This window comes from Gobius niger, assembly GCF_951799975.1.
Source record: "Gobius niger genome assembly, chromosome: 18".
In the NCBI taxonomy this organism is placed as follows: Eukaryota; Metazoa; Chordata; class Actinopteri; order Gobiiformes; family Gobiidae; genus Gobius; species Gobius niger.
Window position 1 is genome coordinate 27368255 of NC_136869.1, and position 25065 is coordinate 27393319.

Sequence of the window (25065 nt, forward strand, 5' to 3'; positions counted from 1 at the left end):
ATCTAGTCACACAAAGTCTGAGTGGATTTTTTTTGTATGTTACAGCTTTATGATGAAATTTAAATCATTTCAAGCAAAATAACGACTCATCCATTTGCTGTCTGTCAAAGATATAAGCCTATGTCTAGTGAGGGAAGTGAGAGAATAGAACAGACCTTTTTCTGTCTGTAAAGTTCCATAGTGGGGCCTTTACTGTGTCACAGAGAATACTCAGACGCTTTTTGTCAATACTGCTAAAAGCAGACTGGTCAGTGGTCTGGACGTACGGTGTGAGAAGGTGGCCCTGAAGCCCGCTCCGCTGACTGCTCCATCAGACACAAACTTGACCCAGAGCACGTGTCCGATGAGCGAGGTGTAGTTGGAGGGCAGGGAGTTCCCGCAGAAGCGTCCCACCAGGTGACCCGTGGAGTCGCCCTCTCGGATCTCCAGATAATCACTGCTGCAGCCCTGCGCGTCCTGCAGATGGAACATACTGCACACACAAACAGACGTCAGAGCCTTTCATTCGTGTGTCCCGTCTGCAGCTGGGGTCACCATACTCTTCTGATTTAGACTTTTTCATTGATTCATTCGTGCATCCTCCCTGATTGTTTCTGTTTCTACAGCTGAAGTGCACTGCTGCGTATTTCCTGGATTTTGTATCACTGGACCTGTTCTGCATCAATGTTTATCATGGAGGCATCAATGTGCTAGCATGCGATTGGCTAGTGGTGGATGCTGCTGCCAGTGTAACGCCTGTGGTGTGTGAAGGTCTACCAAACAGGGCAAGCCTATAACTTTAAACTTTCTAATGGCTTTTAATGGTTTTTCATTCGAGTATCGTGAACGTTTTATCTTTTAAACTAATCGTTCACGATGCACCTGCTCAGGATTGTGTCCTGCTAATCTTCCGATTTTACAGTGAAGGTAATGCATTGGTTTTATATAGCGCTTTTCTGGACACTCAAAGACGCTTTACATTGCACTATTCGTTCCCTCCATACTCAGTGGTGGTAAGCTAATATTGTAGCCACAGCTGCCCTGGGATAGACTGACGGAAGCGAGGCAACCAGTCTGCACCATCGGCCCCTCCGACCACCACTCACTCACTCACGCATTCCATTCGCTAGGCTTCCTGGTGTTCCCAAACGGTCTCCCATCCCGTCCTGCCAGGCCCTTCCCTGCTGAGCTTCCGAGGTCTGACGGGATTGGGCGGTGTGTGTATTCATTTACTGTAGTGGGACACAACATGTACCCTTTGCTTTAGCCATGGTGAGCCTAATCTATTTCTATAGGTTTGGTATGTGTCCTCCTCACTTGAAATTACAGGACATCTGCGACACATGCCAACAATTAAAACTCTTTTTTTTGTTTGTCCTCAAAGGTAAACAGAATAATTGAATGTCAAAAAACATTTTCAGGACACGTTTTCTTCATCTTTCATTTCATAAATAAAACAATAAGCAATAAACACAAACAAAACTGATAAAGGTCTTGTGTGTCCCAGTTCCTCTGCGTCATGATGGACCAGGACAGATGTGGACAGGCCTGTGGTAGATACAGTTCGACTTTGGAAACAAGTGCTACAATAATAAAAATGTTCTCTCTGTAACTGTTAAAAAAAGGTTAGAGTTGTATATTTTTTACGTAATACTTCCATCTAACAAACACTTCAGTATTCAGCTGACTTACGTGAAGGAGAGCTGGAGGTGGTTTCCGGGAGAACTCCTGATGGTCCACACACACTCCGAGTTGGCGGGGTAAGGGTCGGGGTAGTTTGGACTGTTGAACGCTCCCGTCTCCATGACCATGTCCCCTCCGCAGCCTGAGGACAGCAGGACAAACAGTGATGTCCTCACAGCGCTGAGGAACACTGAAGACAAATGTTCAGCTTGAACTTACTGGACGTAGAGGCCGTGTACGTGGCTCTGAAGCCCTTCCCGGAGACGGACTGGTCAGTCAGGAAGTTGACCACCAGAGCGTTGCTGAAGGAGGTGACCGGGTGAGGAACCTCTGTGCCGCAGTAACGACCTGGACACAAGGCAGTTTCACTAAGATCTTTGGAGCCTTCATGGGGATTAGAGTCTCCTCCATATCTCCGTGTCTGACTCACCGACGGTCGGCGCCTGGTAGTTGTCTCCGTCCCTGATCACCACGGCGTCATGGTCGCAGTCCGAGTGCGACTCCAGCTCGAAGTCCGTGAACGACAAGGTCACGTGGTTGACTGGGCACAAGGAGGCACAGGATATTTCTGCTTTTTATTGTGAGATCTACTTTTGAGTGAGTTGTGCATCTTTACATATTATCTCCATAGGGAGCTTTTTAGAATATTTTCCCCCACTTTTTGTGACAATGTCTACAGGCATTTTGAGCAGCACACAGTCGCATGAGCAAGTGGAGGAAACAAACAAATACAATGCAATAAAGTGAACACATTTGCTGATTTCTTCCATCAATGACATTTACAGAAATAGCATCTGATACTAAAGCTTTAAACAGGGATTATATTTAAAATACTTATAATTGTGTTTATTCAAAGCTATTAACAGCACTGGAAAAAGAATAATCATGAAATCTATGATGGATACTCCCAAATTAAGAGATTAAATCAAAAGTTCGAGCAGGTTTGGTCTCACCTTAAATATTGCCAATGGAACAAGCTTCCAATTTTCTGATCTTAGATGAGCTCAAACGTATTGAAAATCTACATCAAGTTCCTTAATTGGAGCGATTGGAGTTCCAGTGAGGACGGGCAGTCAGTCCCATACAACAGCTGAACATTTTAGTTTGACCAAAACTAAAAAATACGATCATTCTGTGGTAAAACTCACAGGGCTCCATTGCCTTGATGATCCAGCTGCAGTTCAGGTTTGAAACGTACGTCGCAGGGTAACGCGGCGACGCTATAGCCCCGCCCACATTGTCAGTCATGATGGAGGCTCCGCAGGCTAGGCACAAAGAGAAAAATATACTGTAAATGCAAGAGTATATAAGTTTAATAACCCCTTTGTGAATGGCTGATCTCATCGTGAGGTGGGAGGCTAGAGCGGTTGATGCTGGGCAGAGGGTTCGTTGGCGCAGATTGTCAGTCTACCTCCGGGGCAGCAGTGGCCACATACTGTATGTAGCTTACCACCACTTGTGTTGAGTGTGCAGTGACGGAAAAATTAACTACCAGGATGACTTTTTTTTTGGACATTTTTTTTTTTTTAAATGTGTTGCCATTTGGCATTTATTGAAATGTTCAGATTGAAAAGTGCATTAACACAAAATGGTAATAACAATGCCTCCAAACACAAGCAAAACACATAGTATTGCAGCAAAAAGTATTGCGATACCAAACGATATTTTGTCCCAGCCTAATAACCGCGCTTCACCACGAGGAGCACCACCATGAGCCCCGCCCAGCTGTCAGACTGTGCACCACTACTGTAACTATAACTCATGTGCAATAACTCCTATGGAAGCCATCCGCAATAACCTCTGCATCACTTTATCAACCACCTGCACTAGGACTGTAAACTTTGCTAATGTTGACTTTTTGACTTTTATTTTATATATTGTCTGAATTTTAAAACAATTTATATAATATTTTTCCACCTTTAAAGTCTTTTATTCATTGTACTGCACATGAGACAGCCCTGTTTTACTTGTTTGCACATGATCCTGTTCTCCTTTGACTGCACATTTTCCTGCCTGCCCAGTGTTTCTTGAGACCTGGTGTAACGAGTGAATGTCTCCATTGTGAGATCAATCTTATCTCTGCAGCAGTGGCTCATCGCAAAAATCTACTATGTACAACAAACCTACCAATATCTTTTTTTTGTGAGAATAATTCATTCAATAATCACATGCATTTCAGAGGATGGTTATGGAGGCGTCATGTACACCAAGGCCTTATGGAGTCTGGGTATGTTCCTGTCTGGACAGAATGTTGTGCTGGTATTTTTTGAGATTTGCCGCAACATTTAATATTAAAATGTTGAGATGGAGAATTACCCTCAGAGAAGTAGGCTCGGAAGCCCCTGTGGTTTCTGCTGGAGTCCGACCTGAAGCGCACGTAGATGGTGTTGGAGGTGGAGGTGATGGCGGAGGGGAGTGTGCTGCCGCAGATACGAGCCAGGTGAGGAGAGGCCATACTGGGGCCGTCATACACCTGCCAGACATGACACAAATGAGGCGCCACATCAGTCGGTGCTGTGTTTGTTGACTTTTGGAGGATATTTGGCGCAGGAAACAATCAAACTGCTCATTTTATTTGTGCAGTGGGTCCCACAAGGGTCTTTACTGGGCCCACTACTCTTCTCTTTACATGTTTTACTGACCGCCACATAGTCCCAGGTGCAGTTGCTGTGGTATTCGATGTCCAGGTCGGAGAAGTTGAAGAGCACACGGTGGTTAGGGTCCACACTGATGATCCATGAACAGTCCACATTGTTGGGGTAGCTGCTGGGGTATGAAGGCGAGTGGATCTCTCCGGAAGGAGCTGTGATCGGGCCTCCACAGCCTGAAACACATGTGCAGCAATAGTTTTAAAAACATTTGACTGCGGGAAATGATTGAGTTTATTGTCTTCTAGGGTCAAGGTAATAAACATGATGGTCATAAAACAACCTTATACTTGAATTTAAAGGCTTTCTGAAATATATAGGCTTTCAGTTTGCTCTTAAACTGATGTGAGCGTTTTAGAAAGGGAGTAATATGAGCAGCAGTTCGTGTGAGTCAGTCGCTGCAGAGGCGGATCTTGGGATGCATCGCCTGATCTCAGGTAAGGGGCCATGGTCAGGAGTACCTTGCTAGAGGATTGGCCTTATCAAGGATAAGGGAACCCAACCTGACACAGGACCGACAGTTAATTCCAAATAGAACGTTTACTGTCAATAATATGCTCAAAAAAGGTTAATCAAGGTTTTCAATTACCATAATACATTTTTTTCACTTATTGGTATCAACAATGACAGTGATTGGAGCGTACCTCCCGGGACCTCCGCCCAGCTGGCGTTGAAGCCCCTGCCGCTGACGTAGATGTCGGATTTGAAGCGCACAGTGACGGTGTTGCCGGTGCTGGAGATCTGCATAGGGCTAGACGTGGTGCTGCACAGCTTGGCCAGCTGAGGGGCCTGCAGGTCTGGGCCTCCGTACACCTGAGGGATTCCAGCAGAGCTTTCAAAACAGTCCATTCTCTCTTCTCGTAAGTCTACTGTGCCACAAGCTAAATACGGGCCTACAGGCCTAACGCATGTCAGAGGCTTACCTCCAGCACGTCATAGTTGCAGTTCTGGTGGAACTCCACGTCAAACTCGTAGATGGTGATGGTGATGCTGCTGCTCGCGGCTGTGCGGATGTACCACACGCACTCGCGGTTTTCTGGGTATTTGTCTGGGTAACCCGGACTGCTGAAGAAACCCGCCAGTCCATGAAGCTCCCCACCGCAGCCTGCAGAGGAGCACCCAGGACGAAAACAGAGGGTTTAGAGACAAAATGACAACGCACAAATTCAGCACGACTCCACAGATCCTCGCTCACAGATGTGGATGGAATTTGATGATCCGATGTTTCTAAATGTCTTGCCTATAATCCTGTGTATGATGTTCCTAAACTGTAAAATGTATTAAGATGTATTAAGTAATGATACGAATGTGTAAACCCAGCATTACATTTTCTCTTTACCCCAAAAATGTTCCTTTTCAGTCTCGTCTAAAAGTCTCTGTCTCACCGATCTGTGTCCACATCATGTGGAATCCGAGGCGCGACACTGAGCCGTCGCTCCTGAAGACCAGGGTGAGGGCGGAGGAGGAAGAGCTGCCGGCCGGAGGGATGGCGCTGCCGCAGTACGTGCCGATCAGAGGAGCCTGAGTGTCGGCGCCGTTGTACAGCTGAGACACACAAAAGCAGATATCAAGTCAAAGGTTAGAGTCAAACGCTCAGATGACCGCCCATAGGCCTCCGGACCTTGACGTAGTCGTGGGGGCAGTAGCCCGGGCTGCCCTCGAGCTGGAAGGCGCTGAAGGAGTAGCTGATGTTGTTTCCGGAGGTGGCCAGTACTGTCCAGCTGCACAGGCTGTTGTGTGGGTACTCATTGGGGAAGTTCAGAGACTCTAACTCTCCTCTGTACTGGTTCTGTATACGCATGCCACTGCAGTCTGAAACACAAACAGTTAGTTATTACATAGTTTCAATCAAACAAAGGAGAGTCCCAGTGAAATTCCTATTTTACATTCATATTATGCAGGGGAATCCTGGTCATAAAGGAGACCCTATTTTACACGTTTTTAAAGGCAGGGGAAACAAGCTAGTGTTGCAAAATTCCAGGAATTTTTAATGGTGGAAATTTGGTCAGACACAGGCCCCGCCCACCCCTCACACAGTACTGAATTTAACCAATCACAGACTGATGAAACTAAATAATTTTGTAAAACTTTGCCGTTTGTCCCAGTGCTGATTAGAAAGAGGATTAAGCAGAATGAGGTTTAGGCAAGTTGTCATGTTTTGGTTCAAAAACCGAATGAACTATTAGTTAATAAACAAATTAATAGTTCATTAACTGTGAAAAGTGCAAAAATATAATATTATTTCAGTCTTGTGACAGCTTTTACATTTTCAAAATTCCCAAAGTTTCCAGGCTATTGTTTCCATTGAAAGTTTCCAGAAAATGTCCTATGATTTCATTTAGTCATTTGAAATCCCGACACAGGGAGGACGTTCGAACACAAAATGCCCCACACAGTCCTGGTCTTGAGGTTGAGTCTGTTCTTTTGCTGATGTAGTGATGTATAAATGTGAGTATAAATGCGGCGGTTCTCACTGGTGTTGTACGCGGCGAGGAAGCCCCCTGCGCTCACGCTGCTGTCCGTCCTCAGTTTGACGTACAGCTGGTTACTGGACGAGCTGATGGGGCTGGGGGCCTGACTGCCACAGAGATGGGCCAGCTGCGTCGCACTGCTGCTGTCACCGTCGTACACCTGCAGCACGGACATTATATATTTATGTACGTTACTTACATAATTAAAGGAACACAGGATTATCATCTGAAAAATAGTGTCCGGTCTAAGCATCGTCCAGGGTCAGTTTCACTTTCTTTATACTCTGACATTAAAACTAAGATGCTAAGAAAGCTAAAAATCTCAGCATTGGCCACTGCCTGAAAAATCTATGTTTTCACCTGCAGTGTCTCGCCTTAAATGATCAAAAATACTGCAGTCCAGCCTGGCATAGTCAATTGCAGTACTATAATATCTGACACATTAGGTGAGTGAAGAATGGTGCGTACGGCGAGGTAGTCGTAGCTGCAGGAGGTGGAGGTCTCCAGGTGGAAGTCGGAGAAGCTGAGCAGGAGCTGGCTGCCCGGGCTGGTCCTGATGCTCCAGTAGCACTCAGCGTTGGCGTGGTAAGGCAGAGGGTAACCCGGGGAGGAGAAGCCCCCCGAGGCTGAGGTCATGCGGCCTCCACAGCCTGAGGACAGAGAGAACAGCAGCCTGCTCAACACCAGCCCTGCCCAAAATCTAGGAAATGATCAATGTAGCTTTGGTTTAAAAGCCTGGCTCCAAAGAGCTATGACCCATGTGGCAAGACTGGGGTAGGTGAAATGATTGACAGACTCTAGAGCTCTGTGAAAGCCCCGCCCCGTGAGGGCCTTTTTAAGGAACAGGCGTCATAGGAGGAGATTTGGCAGCCATGTTGATTTCACAGACCACACTGGATCATTAATATAAATTGGGCTGAATGGGACCCGCTGATCTCTGTTATGTAGATCTATGATCTAAACATGCATAAAAAGCAACATCTGGCAATGACTGTAAATGAATGCATTTTTTCTTTCAAAATCTTTTTCTTTCATTTTTTTTTCAAAGTACTTGTTTTGTGGCAAAGCTTTGAGCCCCCCCCCCCCAATATGTCCACGGTGGAAACCATTATCTGGCTTAAACAGTGATTAATCTGCATGGACCAACCCAGGGCTATCATGTATTTGTCCTTTTGCAGTAGTGTGGACTTAAATAGTTCCAGGAACTTGAACAGGAGTACTGTACCGAGCTGAAGGACTCATGTTCTAAAACTACATTTGTCCAAGTGAACCCGGGTTGAGACTTTAAAGAAATGACTTCCATGTTGTGAAAGTGCAGCATGTGCTCTTTCTGCATATTGAGGACAAATCCAGGATCCAGTCACTGAGCTGCACTCGCACTAACCACTATCAAGTACCTGATACCTACAAGCAAACGCCTCATTAGAATCTGGATTGTCTTGTTCACTTTACTCCACTTTAGCCATAAGATCTGGCATTTTTAGGACCTTGTTCCTCAAAACAAACCATATCTCCCACTGACCGCTCTGTGTGGCGTCCCAGTGAGCCGTGAACCCCCTCATCGTGACGGAGTAGTCCGAGCGGAATCGAACCCACAACCGGTTGCTATGGGACACCAGCACCGGGGGCCTGCTGGTGCCGCACCACTTCCCGATCAGAGGGGAGGTCTCATAACCGCCGTCTCTGGAAAATCACAGAGACAGACGTCCTTAGTCGACAATATCAGGATTTAAACAGCAATAGAGCATAGAGATGTGACTAGTCAGCAGAATTTGAGATTTAGACAGGTTAGTTCCTCATCCAAATCCATTCTTTGATTTGCCCTTTCTTTGACTTTAAAGGAGAGTCCCACAGAGACATCAGAGACACATTAAGATAACACCAAGTCCCAGGTCTCATCATAGTTTATTATTCTCTATTCTGCTGACACTGTTCATCCAATTGTGTCTCGTCAAAAACCTCACCTGATTTCTACAAAGTCTAAGCTGCAGCTCGGTGGAGTGCCCTCCAGGGCAAAGTCTGTGAAGTTCAACATGATCTGAAGGTTCACCTGTGACACGAGACAGCAGACATTACCCACAGAAGCATCATAAGGAACATTCATTTCTCTGTTATGAAGCCCAAACCTGCACCACGATCTTGAAGACACAGTCCCGCCCGTTGGGGTAGTAGTTGGGGTAGTTGGGAGAGAAAAAAGAGCCAGTCGTTGAGGTGAAGGTCTCACTACAGTCTGAGGATATAATATATAAGAAGATACATGGATAAGGGATTCAAGCTATTACGTGCGGAGAACAGAACAACCAAAGTATCAACGAGCAAAAAGCGGGTGTATAGTGTTGGGAAGCTGATTTGGGCCATGTGTTGTGTGTGCACCTGTGGTGGCGTTGATGGACGCGTATCGGGCAGAGAAGCCCTCAGTGGACATGCTGACGTCCGACACGAAGAGCAGGGTGAGCAGGTTATCAGTGCTGGTGACGGAGGGCGGCACCGCACGGCCACAGTACCTGAGCACAAAGGAACATAGGTTTACACAGGACAGTTTAGACGCCAATATAAAGTCAACAAAACTGAAGGAAGCTCCAACCTGCCGTCTATGCTGCAGTGGGAATGTCCCTTACATTGAAATAACGACATTAAAAAGATAAAATGAATTATCACAGAGCCTAGTCAATAACGTTTTCACTTTATGTCATCCCTTTACATCCCTTTAAACGCCTCTCCTAAACCGTGCAGAGAAATATAACTTATAGTCCACTTCTTCTGTATATGTGGTGCAGACACAGCGCCCCCTTCACATCATCAGGGGAAGTGCATTAGAGGCAAGCCGTGTGGTTTCAAGTTAATGTGCCCGATTCTTTTTCCAGATGAGGGAAAACCAAAGCCCCAACAACAAACGAAAGACATCATACACACATAAACATCCCCATACGGAGTAAACATGGCCGTGCTCCTGTGTGTGAATAAACCAGTACCGTCCCAGTTTGTTCCCCGTCTGCACGGTGCCGTTGTCGTAGAGCTCCACGTAGTCGTAGTTGCAGTTGCTGTGGTACTCCAGGTTGAAGGAGTCGAAGGTGAGGCGGATGAGGTTCCCAGGGGCCACGTTGATGAACCAGGTGCAGTTGGCTCCGTGGGGGTAAGTGTTGGGGTGCCCTGGGCTCACGATCACTCCCGAGGGGCTGGTCATGGTGGCTCCACAACCTGGAACAAAACAGAATGACACATTTTGAAACCTTTCCTCTTAATCCGATTCAGCTGGTGTTTGCAGAGTGAACCAGGAGCTGCCACCGTGTGACACGGACATCAGTCTTTAGGTGTGACAGTTTGGAGTGATCCGAGTGCTGCTTCAGATCATGTGACCCCTGCAAACAAGGCCTATTGTAAGTGATGGGCAGATTATACCTGAATCAGGCTGGATACTTGGTTTGCGACACCAATACTTGAACAATACTTTTTCCGATACCTATACTAAAATATTTGTGATATTGAACCATTAAACAGAACAATAATGTGAATTGACTTCGTAAAAGACTATGGGCCGGTCTTGTGTTTCTAATGCAGACTATAGAGTAGACTTTGGTGCTGACGAGGGACGCGATGTGAGATCTTCCAGATCCAGACCTGGCACATTATGTGGGCTGGACAGCCCATGGCCAATGGCGATGTTATGGAGAGCAACGTTTTACCTCCAACCAGACTCTGCAGCCCGGGAAGGAACAAGGGGGAGGAGAGTGGTTGTGGGGGAATGGGGGTGCTTTTGTTTGGATCTCCCGAGTGCAGACCCACGCCAAAGTGGGACTATATTCCCTTTCTCGTGTTTAACTCAAGGTGGGATAAAAAGTTTTTAGTTGGACCGTTTCCTTTAGCCTATAGTGCTAAAGGAAGAACGCAAGGCAGCGCGATATACTGTAAACAAGGAAAATATGAGACTGCTAAAGGAGAGCAGCGCTCAGTGCTGTGAGTAATAAACCAAGCTTCAGTCGATGCTACTTTTGTATAAGCGACCCCCTCTCGCAGGCAAGATAACCGTCTCATCTGGAGCAAAGCTGTCCTTGTGCCAGGCGGAAGATCGTGCCCTATTTCTTTTACATTTGTATTATTGGTCTCTGGACCAACAACATCAAAACTTGCATCTAAAGATATATACAGTATAAAACAAATTTGGTACTTGCTTTTGACACTTGTATTTTTTAAATGCCGTACTATTATTGTATTGTACCCATCCGTATACCTGTGACCCTGATTCTGTCTTCACAGCTTGGCACAATGTTGTGGCATAATATCCTCGGTAATAAACCGCAGCATCTGGAGGTTTGAAAAATGCAATATCGCAGCTAGTCTAAAAAGAAAATGCATTCAGGATTATGGCCTGCAATAAAGAAAAACAATCACAAAATGAAGTCATTGTTCTAGTAGTGGAACAGAATTAGTTTTATCCTCCTTCAGTATATTGTAAACAATTATGGAAATAATTCTTCTAATTATAGAGCTTTTTTGTATTAACTTCATAAACTTGCTCCGGCGAGTTTTTAAGCATTTCTGTGAAAGTGACCCTAGAAAAGTGATCATGCAAGCTGAAAACGGGCCTATTAACTTACTCTGTGCAGAACTGGGATGCCACAAATGTGTAGGAAAGTTAGGAATGAGTTTGGACACAACTAATATTTTAATTTACTGGCTTTTGCTTTATGAGCCTCGAAGTCAGTGCACATTGGTGTTTCCAAGGCAGAACACAACTGAGATTATAAACGCAACATTCAGGCAGTCAAAGTATCTAATCTTGTGCATGGATGAGGAATTAGAATGACCATTCAGGTATCCCACTGAAATGTGTGCGAGTCAAACAGAGACATTGTATGTAACAGAAAAGTGTGTGACCTTCGATGGCACGGCCATAGTCTGCCAGGAAACCCAGGTTACTGACGGAGGAGTCGGTCTGAAAGCGGATGTGCATGAAGCCCTGAGTGGACTGCAGTCTGGGCGGGATCTGGGTCCCACAGAAGGTCCCGAGCAGAGGGGCACTGGACGAGGAGCCATCCCGTACCTGCACCAAGCACAGATTTGATTTCAGGAATTTCACATTAAGTAATGAAACATTTAACCAGGCTAAAACATGTGCAAAAAAGAAGTGGAAGCTGAGTCGCCCTAACTCTCCATAAATTACATTTCGTTTTTTGACCATAGGCAAGCCAAAGCAGGGATATATGACTGGAAAAGTTTGTAAAAAAAAAAAGGTGGGACATAATTTTGTTTGATTGTATTTTCAAGAATAACACCCTCATCACTTAAAACACATAAAGAAATTAATAGGAAAATGAAGATCGCGATCGATGACTTTTCTGGTAGTCTTAAATATTTTTTTTTATTCTTTAACCAGGCATGTTGCTGTCATGGTACTGCTGTGTTACTGCTGTGTTACTGCCGTGCCACTGCCTTGTTACTGCTGTGTCAATCCTGTTACTGCTGTATTACTGCTGTGTTACTGCTGTGTTACTTCTGTGTTACTGTCGTGTTACTGCCGTGTTACTGCTGTGTTACTGCTGTGTTAGTGCTGTGTTACTGCTGTGTTACTGCTGTGTTAGTGCTGTGTTACTCCTGTGTTACTGCTGTGCCACTGCCTTGTTACTGCTGTGTTAATCCTGTTACTGCTGTGTTACTGCTGTGTTACTGCTGTGTTAGTGCTGTGTTAGTACTGTGTTAGTGCTATGTTAGTGCTATGTTACTGTCGTGTTACTGCTGTGTTAGTGCTGTGTTAGTGCTGTGTTAGTGCTGTGTTAGTGCTGTGTTACTGCCGTGTTACTGCCGTGTTACTGCTGTGTTACTGTCATGTTACTGCCGTGTTACTGCTGTGTTACTACTGTGCCACTGCCTTGTTACTGCTGTGTTAGTGCTGTGTTACTCCTGTGTTACTACTGTGCCACTGCCTTGTTACTGCTGTGTTAATCCTGTTACTGCTGTGTTACTGCTGTGTTACTGCTGTGTTAGTGCTGTGTTAGTACTGTGTTAGTGCTATGTTAGTGCTATGTTACTGTCGTGTTACTGCTGTGTTACTGTCGGGTTACTGTTGTGTTACTGTCGGGTTACTGCTGTGTTACTGCTGTGTAACTGCTGTGTTACTGCTGTGTTTCTGTCATGTTACTGTCGTATTACTGTCATGTCACTGCTGTGTTACTGTCATGTTACTGCTGAGTTACTGTCGTGTTACTGCTGTGTTACTGTCGTGCTACTGTCGTGTTACAGTCGTGTTACTGCTGTGTTACTGTCGGGTTACTGTTGTGTTACTGTCGGGTTACTGCTGTGTTACTGCTGTGTTACTGTCGGGTTACTGCTGTGTTACTGTCGTGTTACTGCTGTGTTACTGTCGGGTTACTGTTGTGTTACTGTCGGGTTACTGCTGTGTTACTGTCGGGTTACTGCTGTGTTACTGTCGGGTTACTGCTGTGTTACTGCTGTGTTACTGTCGTGCTACTGTCGTGTTACAGTCGTGTTACTGCTGTGTTACTGTCGGGTTACTGTTGTGTTACTGTCGGGTTACTGCTGTGTTACTGTCGGGTTACTGCTGTGTTACTGTCGGGTTACTGCTGTGTTACTGTCGGGTTACTGCTGTGTTACTGTCGGGTTACTGCCATGTTACTGCTGTGTTTCTGCCATGTTACTGCTGTGTTAGTGCTGTGTTACTCTTGTGTTACTGCTGTGTTAGTGCTGTGTTACTCTTGTGTTACTGCTGTGTTTCTGCCATGTTACTGCTGTGTTAGTGATGTGTTACTCCTGTGTTACTGCTGTGTTACTGCTGTGTTTCTGCCATGTTACTGCTGTGTTAGTGCTGTGTTACTCTTGTGTTACTGCTGTGTTACTGCTGTGTTACTGCCATGTTACTGCTGTGTTACTGCTGTGTTATTGCCATGTTACTGCTGTGTTACTGCTGTGTTACTGCCATGTTACTGTTGTGTTACTATCGTGTTACTGTTGTGTTACTGTCGTGTTACTGCTGGGTTACTGTTGGGTCACTGCTGTCTTACGGCTGTGTTACTGCCTTGTTACTGATGTGTTAATCAATCAATCAAACTTTATTTATAAAGCACTTTTCATACCAAAAAGTATCACAAAGTGCTTTACAGAATACAACAATATAATATAATATAATATAATATAATATAATATAATATAATATAATATAATATAATATAATATAATATAATATAATATAATATAATATAATATAACACACACTCACCTCCACATAGTCGTATCGGCAGGAGCCTCCCTCCACGCTGAAGTACTGGAAGTTGAGGGTGACCACGTAGCCCTGAGGCTGGCGGATGACCCACTCGCACACCTTGTTATGGGGGTAGGCATTTGGATGGAGGGGTGAGCGGATCTGCCCGGAGCCCGTCATCACTCCCCCACAAGCTGGGCACAAGAAGGCAGGGGCACGTGTAAAAGGCACACGGCATAGCTCAAAATACAGTATCTCAGGAACACTAAAACTCACCCACAGTGTAGATGGCCCTGAAGCCTGCGTGGCTCACTGAACTGTCTGACCTGAAGCGGATCCACAGGGCGTTGGACGAGGACTTGAGCGGAGCGGGCAGGACACTCCCGCAGTACTTCCCGATCAGGGGGGCCGTCTCCTGCTGCCCGTCACGCACCTGAAACACAGCAACCAAGTCAGATCAGATCAGGGACTGGGATTGTGATTATTTCCATCGATTTTAATTCAAAGCACACATTTCCAAACCTCCAGGATCTGAGAGAAGCTTGAACTATGAACTGTTAAAGCAATACGAGAATCCCAGGCAGAACATGTTTGCAGCGCTCTTACAACAGGGTTAGCAGCTTTTATCTTTAAACATTATTTGTGTGGGAATTTTATCAGGGACGATCCAATCAACATAGTTACAATTAAGGTTTGCAGCTGATGCGACACATACAGAGCTTCCTGCTATACAAATTACAATAGAAAACAAGATTTAGATTCCTTTGTACTGTTTGTGTTTGCTAGTTTGCCACCGTATTTGAATTAAGTTGCTGATTGTATATTAGTGATTCCTTAAGTGTCCAAAATCACTGTAGAGCCTTTAGCTACCAAGCTCAGGTTTTATGAGATAAACTCCCAGCTCACGTTAAAGAAGCAGACACAGTCCCTACATTTAAGACTAGGCTCAAAACGTACCTCTGAGAATGAGCTTATGATCAGGTCAGTTCGGTAAAGCTCTAACCCACAGCCTGAAGTAAAGCTGCCTCAGGAGAAACACTGCTGTGGGAAGGACGGTCCACTGAGCGCTATCCTCTAGTTCATCTTACTGCATACAAGGTCTTAATTATGATACAATATTTGTTTTATCTGTTACTTTTCACATGATGTCACCCTCCTCTGTTTCAGATGGCCAGTCATTAGTATCACAGTCCTGTCCGCCTAGGAACCCCTTGCCTACAGGGACTGGACTACAAGAACTGAAGCTCCAACAAGGACTGGACGTTCTGCGAACTTGGCCCGTCTGCTGAGGGACTCCCATCTGCCGTGGGTCTCTATATTCTGTCCGTCCATGGGAGTGGATCTCTCCTTCTGTGGTTCTACCCCTGAGGATTCTCTTTTCTCCCACTGGGTTTTTGGAGTTTTTCCGTTGCCGTCTCAGAGAGTCTAAGGACGGGGGACACCCCTGAAGCTCATAGCCACCTGATGTTGATGCTTATTTGGACATCACCTCTGTTGGACATTATTTTTGCCTGGACAGACACTACATTTGCCGGATCATCACATTGTTTTGTTTCATTGCTTTAATGTTTGTGCAGCCCCGTGAGGCAACTCCTGTTGTCACATTGGGCAATACAAAACAACTGATTGATCATTAATTTGCAAATGTATTCAAAGCTCTATGTTTTTTCACATAATGAAGAAACACATTGAAACCGTTTTTGTTCGATTTAGCATTAACTGTATTAGCTTGAGTAGGTGCTAAATCTAACAAAACAGTTTAAACATTAACTTTAAACAGTTAAGGATGGATCATATGAAGAGAACACATTTCTATACAAGGACAATATCCTCGACCTATGTATAATATTTTAATTACATTATGTATATAATCAAGTCAAATTTCTGTCCGATTTCCTTTTTATTTCTGCATTAGCTTAAAATGTTTTATTTCTTTGTTTTGTCCGACCGTGTCTCACCTCCACGTAGTCGAAGTTGCAGCTGCCGTGGCTCTCCAGGCTCATGTCGGTGAAGTTGAGGAACACCTGCTCTCCCACGGGCAGGCGGACCACGTAGATGCACTGGCGATTGTGGGCGTAGTCGTTGGGCCAGTTCGGAGAGATGATGACGCCTTCGGGGTCTGTGTAGGTGCCACCACAGCCGGGGTCACCTGAAGGTCACATGACGAAGAGAAGAGATTACAGACCAGCAGCGTTAAGCCCAGGGGTCCATTTGTGCTGATGTGATATCACAATGTTATCATGTAAACCTAAGTCTATCTACAAAGGCTGGTGATGAACTAGAGCTGTGGTTTTGGTACTACATCTGCAATGGCCGTCCTCTGGTGCATTTTCACTAAAAGCGGATTCACATTATGTAGTAATAGAAAAAGTGGTAATGCAGAAAGAACGGCTCCGGCTGTGTGGCATGCCGTGAGGGAAAGCAGCATGAGCATATTTCATTTGTATGTGGACCTCTGTGGAAGAGACGCACAGATTCAAACCCAAGACACAAAGGTCAAGTCATTTTCCATGTGGGCTATATTTTTCGACACTCGTGTCGGTTTATTACTGCGCCGTGGAGGTGGTGTAGGTGATGTGGAAGCCGCAGTCAGTTACAGTGCTGTTGCAGTAGTATAAGTAGTAGCAGTAGCAGATGTGAGTTCCAAGTAGTAGTCATACTTAGAGAGGTGGTGCAAGTCCAGGGTTCCCAAAGTGGGGACCCCAGGACCCCTCGAAGGGTCGTGAGACATTAAGGTGGGGGAGTTCTTTTCAATACAATATTTTTTTTAATTCATAAAATGAAATAAATAAATAAAATAAAAAAATTATGTATTTTTGATTGAAAGCAATATACTTAAGTGAAATCACGCCAAATATCAAAACATACTACCAAAATAGGCACCAGAAAACCAGATTTGAAATGTTCTTGTGCCTAAATTTAATATAATAATTATATTTTACAGTGAGGGGTCCCAAGTTGTTGGTCTGGTGATTTGTGATTTTGCGGTCCGAACGGTTTGGGAAGGCCTGGTGTAGGTGATGTGGAAGCTTTAATAGAAATAGTCATAGTAGCAGTAGTAGTAGTAGCAGTAGTAGTAATGGCAGACGTCAGCTCCCAGTAGTAGTCATACTTGGAGAGGTGGTGTAGGTGATGTGGAAGCCGCGGTCAGTCACAACGCTGTCAGAGTGGAAGTGGACCCAGGCGTTGGGGCCCGTGGTCTTCAGAGGAGCAGGGGACGCAGTGGAGCAATACCGGGCCAACACTGGGTCCTCAGGCAGCAGGCCGTCACGAATCTGCAACACAAAGCATACTGATACTGTCGTTCAAACAATACACACAGAGCACACTGTTAGTGTGGTACAAACACACATCACACTGTTAATGTGGTACAAACACACATCACACTGTTAATGTGGTACAAACACACATCACACTGTTAATGTGGTACAAACACATCACACTGATACTGTGGTACAAACACATCACACTGTTAATGTGGTACAAACACACATCACACTGTTACTGTGGTATAAACACACATCACACTGTTACTGTGGTATAAACACACATCACACTGTTACTGTGGTACAAACACACATCACACTGTTACTGTGGTATAAACACACATCACACTGTTACTGTGGTACAAACACACATCACACTGTTACTGTGGTATAAACACACATCACACTGTTACTGTGGTATAAACACACATCACACTGTTACTGTGGTATAAACACACATCACACTGTTACTGTGGTATAAACACTTATCACACTGTTACTGTGGTATAAACACACAGAGCACACTGTTATTGTGGTACACACACACATCACACTGTTACTGTGGTACAAACACACATCACACTGTTACTGTGGTACAAACACACATCACACTGTTACTGTGGTACAAACACACATCACACTGATACTGTGGTATAAACACATCACACTGACACTGTAGCATAAACACACATCACACTGTTACTGTGGTATAAACACACATCACACTGATACTGTGGTACAAACACACATCACACTGATACTGTGGTATAAACACACATCACACTGATACTGTGGTACAAACACACATCACACTGATACTGTTGTACAAACACATCACACTGACACTGTAGCATAAACACACATCACACTGTTACTGTAGCATAAACACACATCACACTGTTACTGTGGTACAAACACACATCACACTGTTACTGTGGTACAAACACACATCACACTGATACTGTGGTATAAACACACATCACACTGTTACTGGGATACAAACACATATCACACTGATACTGTGGTACAACACACAGCACACTGATACTGTGGTACAAACACACATCACACTGTTACTGTGGTACAAACACACATCACACTGATACTGTGGTATAAACACACATCACACTGTTACTGGGATACAAACACATATCACACTGATACTGTGGTACAAACACACAGCACACTGATACTGTGGGATATACACATATCACGCTGATACTGTGGTACAAACACACGGCACACTGATACTGTGGTACAAACACACGGCACACTGATACTGTGGTACAAACACACAGCACACTGATACTGGGATACAAACACCCAGCACACTAAGCGTGAAAGTGGAAGTATTTTCTCAATAAGCAATAATCCAGATCCAAGCCCTGACATGAACATTATAGAGAGAGTTTGTGGTTCGATTGTACCTCCAGATAGTCGTAGTGGCAGTCAGTGTGGTGCTCCAGGCTCAGGACCCCAAAGGCGAAGGTGATGAGCAGGCCCGGGTTCACGGTCACACTCCAGTAGCAGTCCCGGGAGGTGGGGTAGTTACCGGGGTAACCGGGGGAGTTGATGCTGCCATATGGAGCAGTCAGTTCACCTCCACAAACTGAGGGGAGAACACACAAGATGCAAACGCTGATGGAAATCCCTCTGCATTCACAAACTGTGGTCCACTCTGGTCAATGCAATCGCTGAGTTAACCTCCACAAACCTGTTAGCAACAGTATGCTATGTTAGTGACTGCATTCTAATGCTAACGTCAACTAATCAAAGCTGGGCCAGAAATTATGATTGGATCACCTAATAAAATGAAATTAAATACCTCGTTTTTGTTTTGTAGTTTACAAAATGCTGTTAAAGTTAGAATGATCAGATCATAATATGTTTGTTGGATTAATGAACCCCAACATTGATCACTGCGTGAAAAAATGTATATTATCACCTGCTGTGACTCGACTTAATCTTTCCAGACTGACCTCAAAAGTAGCTAAGTGAACGCCAATAGGTGTTGAACAAGGTGAACAAAGTAAAGCCCACTCCTAGTTGTACTAACGGTGGCCTGGATGGTTTACGGGCACTCCCTCACCTGGGTCATGGGACTCCCACACCACGGTGAAGCCGCCCGCTTTGACAGAGTGGTCGGATCGGAACCAGAAGTAGAGTGAGTTGTGGGTGCTGGTCAGTTGGTTGGGATTGTTCTGGCCGCAGTATTTGCCGATCATATAGGCGGACGCGCTCTCCCCGTCATGGATCTGAAGGAAGTCGGCGTTGCAGTTGTAGCTGTTCTCCAGGTCAAAGTACGGGAAGGTGATGTGCAGGATCTACATGGGAGAGCACGGTCAGATTTACTCAAGGACAGACTGTTATTGTAACAGCAATTCTTATTAAAGCGAACACATCACACCATCATTGTTGCTTATATTGATGATATTTCCTTTTATATGACAGACAGTACATAGCTGAAACGAAAAAGTGAGCTAAGACTTGCTTGTAGAACAGCGTGTGTGGAGTAGTGAAAGCAGTCAAAATTAGACCAGCCTACGCGTTTCGACCGCACAAGTCTTCGTCAGGGCATGTAAAAGACCCAAAAAAGAGACGAGAAGAAAAACATGAGGACAAAATATGCCCACGACTGGACACTGGAGGCAAAGTCATTTAAATACAATTTCTATATGCATTAACTAATGAACAGCGTAAGAATATTGGAAATGTATGGGCAGGTGTTAGAGCAAGTGGATACGTTCAAATTTCTGGGAATGAAAAAATGACCTGGAAAGTCCAAATCAAGAAAATGCAGCACAAGTGTAAAAAGCTTAATAACCTCCTTCGGTGTTTGTCGGGGCAGGACTGGGGTGCAGAGAGAGGAGCATTGTTGAATGTGTACCAGTCCCTCATGAGGAGCACACTGGAGACACTGCAGAGTCGCATCTAGTGAAGCTTGATAGAGAGCAGTCTCAAGCCTCTCTAGCCTCTCAGTCTCTCTAGCCCAGTGGCTGCACTGCGAGTTGAGATGGGGAGATGCCCCTTAGGCTGAGACGAGTTAAATAGATGATGAATTATTGGATAAATCTACAGGGGCATACGCAGAGTCATCCAACTAAATGTGTGCTAGTTGCTGGGAGCATCAAAAGGTGGATTGCTGGAGCTTTGGTTGGGTGGGAAGTGCTAAAGTAGAAGCAATGGGGCTAAATCATCTCCAGTTCAGCCACACAGTGCCTCAGTCCCCCCGTGCATGTTTGGTCCCCCGATTGTGGATATGGGGCTGCAGCAGTTACTCAAGCAGAAAGCGAGGAATCCGCCGGAGTTGTGCTGGAACATTTTGAGCGTTATGACGACTATATTGCTATTTTCACAGATGGGTCCAAAGATCCAGTGAGTGGCCGTGCTGGTGCTGCAGTTTTTATTCCGGAGTATCGTGTGAGGATTAAGCAGAGAACATTAGATCAGCTGTCTGTATACACTACTGAGCTTGCTGCTGTTTTAATGGCTCTCAGGTGGGCATAAGAGAAAAATAAAAAAACATTCACAAAATATTGTAATTGCCTGGAATAGCCAAGCAGCAATTTTGAGCATACGGTCCGGGAAGTCATGCAGAGCAGATTTATAAGGCATTTATCAAGTGAAGCTAATTTTCATATGTTTCCATCAAAGGGTTTTTGCGAATCGTGGCTTTGGTCATGGCCCTGGTTTGACTGACATTAATGCCACCTCTTTCTCACATGCACAGCTCGCCTCGACATTGGCCTAGCACGTGTTTCGGAATTGAAGAGTTAAATACTGTATATAGCCCTGCCCTCCATCGAGAATGTAATCAGCCCATTTTAGAAAGTAAACCCAATCTATTTTGATTAGTGAAGTATCTTTCAGGCCCGGATAAAAGCCTTGGAGAGTGAAATGTGTGTGAAGGGATTGTCGGACCTTGTTGGCGTCGGTGTGGATGACCCAGGCACAGCTGAGCATGTGATCGTACTCATCGTGACCGGGGTTGTTGGGGTAACTGAAGGAGCCAGCCGGGCCAGTCAGATAGCCACCGCACTCTGCAAACAAACGTTCATTTCAAATCTCACAGCGTGATCCCCACCGTCTGACACTTTTGTTGGTGGAATGAACCTGTCTCGCACCTTGCTGTGGGGTCTGGCAGAACGGGCCGGTCCACTGGCTGGTGCAGGTGCAGGTGAAGCCGTTGGTTCCGTCCACGCAGGTGCCTCCGTTCTGACAGGGGTTGCTGGAGCATTCGTTGATGTTCTGGTCGCAGTGCACTCCCTTCCACCCAGGGTTGCAGTTGCACTGGTACCCAGGAGCAGTGCTGGTGGACTGGCACACAGAAACATACCGATAATCCGATTATTCATTTACATGCCAATAATAAAGACCGATAACTGCTGCTCCAGAATGTTTTAATGTTGAATCTAATCATTCTCATATTCTGAACAGAAGAATGTTTCCCACAGTACACCTCTTCAGTTGGTCATGTGGTTAAACTAGCCGACAGTTGCCCACACTGCTGTTCGAGTTGTGTTTCTGTCACTGATGCTGGCGTGATGGTAAAGTCCCACACTCACCACACACTGGCCGTTGACACAGGGGTTGTTGGTCTGGCAGACGTTGCTGGTCTGAGTGCATCCGCTTGCCCCAAAGCCGTTCCCAGCGTAACCAGGAGGACAGGTGCAGATGGGCAGGATGGACCCTGAGGAGTGGAAAACACATGCAAACTCACTGAATGTACAATTATCACATCAATACTCGCCACTCTCGGAGACCCATGTCCTATCACCTGTCTGCCACTGTCAGCCAATCACAAGCAGCTTCTCTCAACCAATCTCTCAATGCTGAATTTGTCCCACTAAAAGCGAGTTAATCCACACTGCAGAACAGTAGGGGGCACTGTGCAGGTGTACTGGAAGGTCTGTCCTTTATGTGTTGTTGTACATAGGCCTGTCATGATAACAAATTTGAAGTTCGATATATTGAGACAGGAAAGTATAGCGATAAACAATAACTAACGATACTAGACACTGTCAACTCTCAGGCATAAAAATGACAGTAAATATTATTGTAAAATACCAAACAAGCTGCAATAAACATGAATAGGGGGGAAATGCTAATAAATGTACAGACAACAAATATTGATCTCAAAAATATATTGTATATCTGTTATTTATTGAACGATAAGTCGATAGTACAGCGTACACAGCCCTAGTACAGTGATCTTTATGTTTTGGAAGACACAATGCTTTTATTCACATCACTCATGTAAACTGATTTGTACTTTCTACTTTCAATACTTAAAGGGACTAGACGGAGTTTAAACATGTTAAAATGATGTATTTTCCACCCTCTACTTAGCCCAGACCTGTTCACCACAACAGAAATAATCATGAATATGACGCTTAATATAGAAACTGCAGATACACGCAAGACCTGAGGTGGCAGTAGCGAGTATAAAATTGTCAACTTCCATCTAGTCCCTAGTTCACCTTGACACAGAAGAGGCTATGCAGTGGGTAATCAAAGCCTGACCAGCCCAGGCAACTTTTCAGCATCCGTTAGCCTGCTACATGTATTTATCCTTTAGCTGACAAACATTGCAAATAATTAACAATCCAGTTGTTTACAGCTATTGTCAACCATCTACCACTTGTTGGTGTTCTCTGAGCTAAGTGCTAAATCAAAGGAATTGTTTTGCTTTTTGTGGAGTCGGATAAACCTCCAATATCCACTAAACATCATGATGTTAATGATAAAGAAAACACAGAAATTCTATAAATGTCAGACAGACAAAACATACCATACTTTAGCATCACGCAGTGTTCCCAATTCATTTGTATGGGGAAAGATCACTCGATTTAAACTGGTCCGGGATTCGATGGCTAAACAAATATGCACATTTGTAGGAACAGGCTCAGAAAGCGAAAGGAATTTCTATGATTTCTGTGACCGAACCTTTGTAAATCTCATATTAGGCTGACTTTAGTCAACATCGCCATGGAGACGAGCCGGACACATCCCGCTCCCAGTAAAGTCTGATATCTATAATATAATAACTGCTTGGGTGAGGCGTACCTGGAGTGGACGAGCATGTGGCCAGAGGGTAGCAGCCGCCATTGTTGGTGGCACAGATGTTGGTCTGGGTGCACGTCCTGCCATCGCCCTCGTAACCTGAAGACATGACAGCACACGCTCTCGCTCGTGTCACGCTTTAAAACATGTGTCTCCCGCGCTGTCGCATGTTCTTACCCGGAGGACAGGTCCCGCAGTGGAAGGAGCCCATGGTGTTGAGGCACTGCACCAGGGGAGAGGTGGAGCAGCCGCCATTGTTGCTGCGGCACTCGTCCACGTCCTGGCAGCTGTAGCCGTTCCCCTGCCAGCCTGGGACCAAACCAAAGCATCTTTCTTTACTTCTGACAAAATGAAAGCTTGCAGTTGTAAAGGACATGTTTGCTCTGGTTTAATGTACAGAGAACACAAATAAGGTGGTTTAGAACAAGTTTGCCAAACAACAAATGATTTTCTTGTGGCAAAGCAAATATGCACTAAAGAGAAACAGCAGAAATTTGTCTCAAAACTAAAAACTTTGTATTCTACACATACAACTCGATAGACTAAAGTGACTAGTGAGAGTAAAGGAGTAATGCCAACATAGAAATCTGTCAGTGTTTGGTTTATGCTGCTATAATACTGAATCGTACAACATACCCATGTTATGTAATCCAAAATGCCAGAATGAAGGACTAGACTAGAAACACACCCAGGCTTTACACAGGAGCATTTAAGTCACATTTAATGCTTTTTAATGCCATTGTAATGTCCAACTACTTCATCCTTAATGCTACAAACGGAAACGGAAACATACTTTTTTGTGTAAATGTGTTTTAGATTATTTTTGTATATTTTAATGAACTTTTTATGTTGAGCATTGTTGTTATTTTCCTTTAAAAATGCCACTTTAAATCTTAATTTACTGTTTCTCTAATGACATTTAAGGACGTAATATTTCTCAAAATCCATTTAATGACTTTTAATGTCCCGCGGAAACCCGGATGCCAATTTAAAACTGTGTATATCATGTTGTGAAAGATCCTAATGTAGGAATAAGCTAGCCTGGCATCCAGACTAATCTCCGATGTTTATTAATTAATAAACAGGAGACTAGTCTGGCGACCCTGTCGTAGAAAAGCTACTGCTTGAGGCGGGACTAATAGCAGCCAATGAGAACATAGCGGATGTGACGACAACAGCGACAAGAAAGTTGTATCATTCGGACATTAACAATGACCTGTCGTTTATGTCAGAAAAACCTAAGAACACAAGCATACCAGAGCAGTGGTTGCTTGTGTTGAAAAACTACAAAACAAAGGCGCAACCCGTTCAGGGAGCTGCTCTGATTGGTCGGTAGGCTCCATATCGCTGCGTCACTTCCTAAGCAGGAAGTATTTCACTTTCTTAAAGGGGGGGTAATTTGCAAAATCTACTTTTTCAAGCTTTATATCATGTTATTATGTCATTCCGTCATTAAAAACATACCTGAAGTGTTGCCTTGGCACATTCACGTATTTTTGAGTGATCTGTAAAAACTCTGATGGCGGCCATTTTAGGGATAGGTTTGCCTGAGTCCTCCTAGGAACGCCCCCACCTCCTGGAGACGCCTCCGAGCTTTCGTCACCAGCCGAGTAACCAACCACTGCTCCTCAGCAGAACCCCCTCCCCACTGATGCCACAGACAGCGTGTGGAGGGGGCGTGTCAGAAAGGCTCAGAGGTTCTTAAAGAGACAGAGGCCTATTTCAAGACATTCACTACAGCC

General features: G+C 44.8%; 1 protein-coding gene across 1 annotated transcript in view; it reads right to left on the bottom strand.

Annotated features, from left to right (window-relative positions):
- Positions 1 to 25065, bottom strand: part of cubn (cubilin (intrinsic factor-cobalamin receptor)) — a gene marked incomplete at both ends in the record, with an annotated part of 67062 nt that overhangs the window by 31330 nt on the left and 10667 nt on the right. The window contains 30 exons of the mRNA XM_079576273.1: positions 267 to 472; positions 1672 to 1804; positions 1882 to 2010; positions 2093 to 2203; positions 2811 to 2927; positions 3979 to 4135; positions 4305 to 4486; positions 4955 to 5123; positions 5234 to 5415; positions 5696 to 5855; positions 5932 to 6122; positions 6785 to 6941; positions 7250 to 7431; positions 8304 to 8464; positions 8746 to 8831; positions 8908 to 9011; positions 9155 to 9285; positions 9754 to 9979; positions 11657 to 11822; positions 14013 to 14188; positions 14271 to 14427; positions 15953 to 16143; positions 17107 to 17269; positions 18688 to 18869; positions 19350 to 19584; positions 21182 to 21300; positions 21385 to 21577; positions 21826 to 21950; positions 23327 to 23422; positions 23501 to 23632. Of these exons, the coding sequence (XP_079432399.1) occupies positions 267 to 472; positions 1672 to 1804; positions 1882 to 2010; positions 2093 to 2203; positions 2811 to 2927; positions 3979 to 4135; positions 4305 to 4486; positions 4955 to 5123; positions 5234 to 5415; positions 5696 to 5855; positions 5932 to 6122; positions 6785 to 6941; positions 7250 to 7431; positions 8304 to 8464; positions 8746 to 8831; positions 8908 to 9011; positions 9155 to 9285; positions 9754 to 9979; positions 11657 to 11822; positions 14013 to 14188; positions 14271 to 14427; positions 15953 to 16143; positions 17107 to 17269; positions 18688 to 18869; positions 19350 to 19584; positions 21182 to 21300; positions 21385 to 21577; positions 21826 to 21950; positions 23327 to 23422; positions 23501 to 23632 (4719 nt within the window). The remainder of the gene's footprint in view (positions 1 to 266; positions 473 to 1671; positions 1805 to 1881; positions 2011 to 2092; positions 2204 to 2810; positions 2928 to 3978; positions 4136 to 4304; positions 4487 to 4954; positions 5124 to 5233; positions 5416 to 5695; positions 5856 to 5931; positions 6123 to 6784; positions 6942 to 7249; positions 7432 to 8303; positions 8465 to 8745; positions 8832 to 8907; positions 9012 to 9154; positions 9286 to 9753; positions 9980 to 11656; positions 11823 to 14012; positions 14189 to 14270; positions 14428 to 15952; positions 16144 to 17106; positions 17270 to 18687; positions 18870 to 19349; positions 19585 to 21181; positions 21301 to 21384; positions 21578 to 21825; positions 21951 to 23326; positions 23423 to 23500; positions 23633 to 25065) is intronic.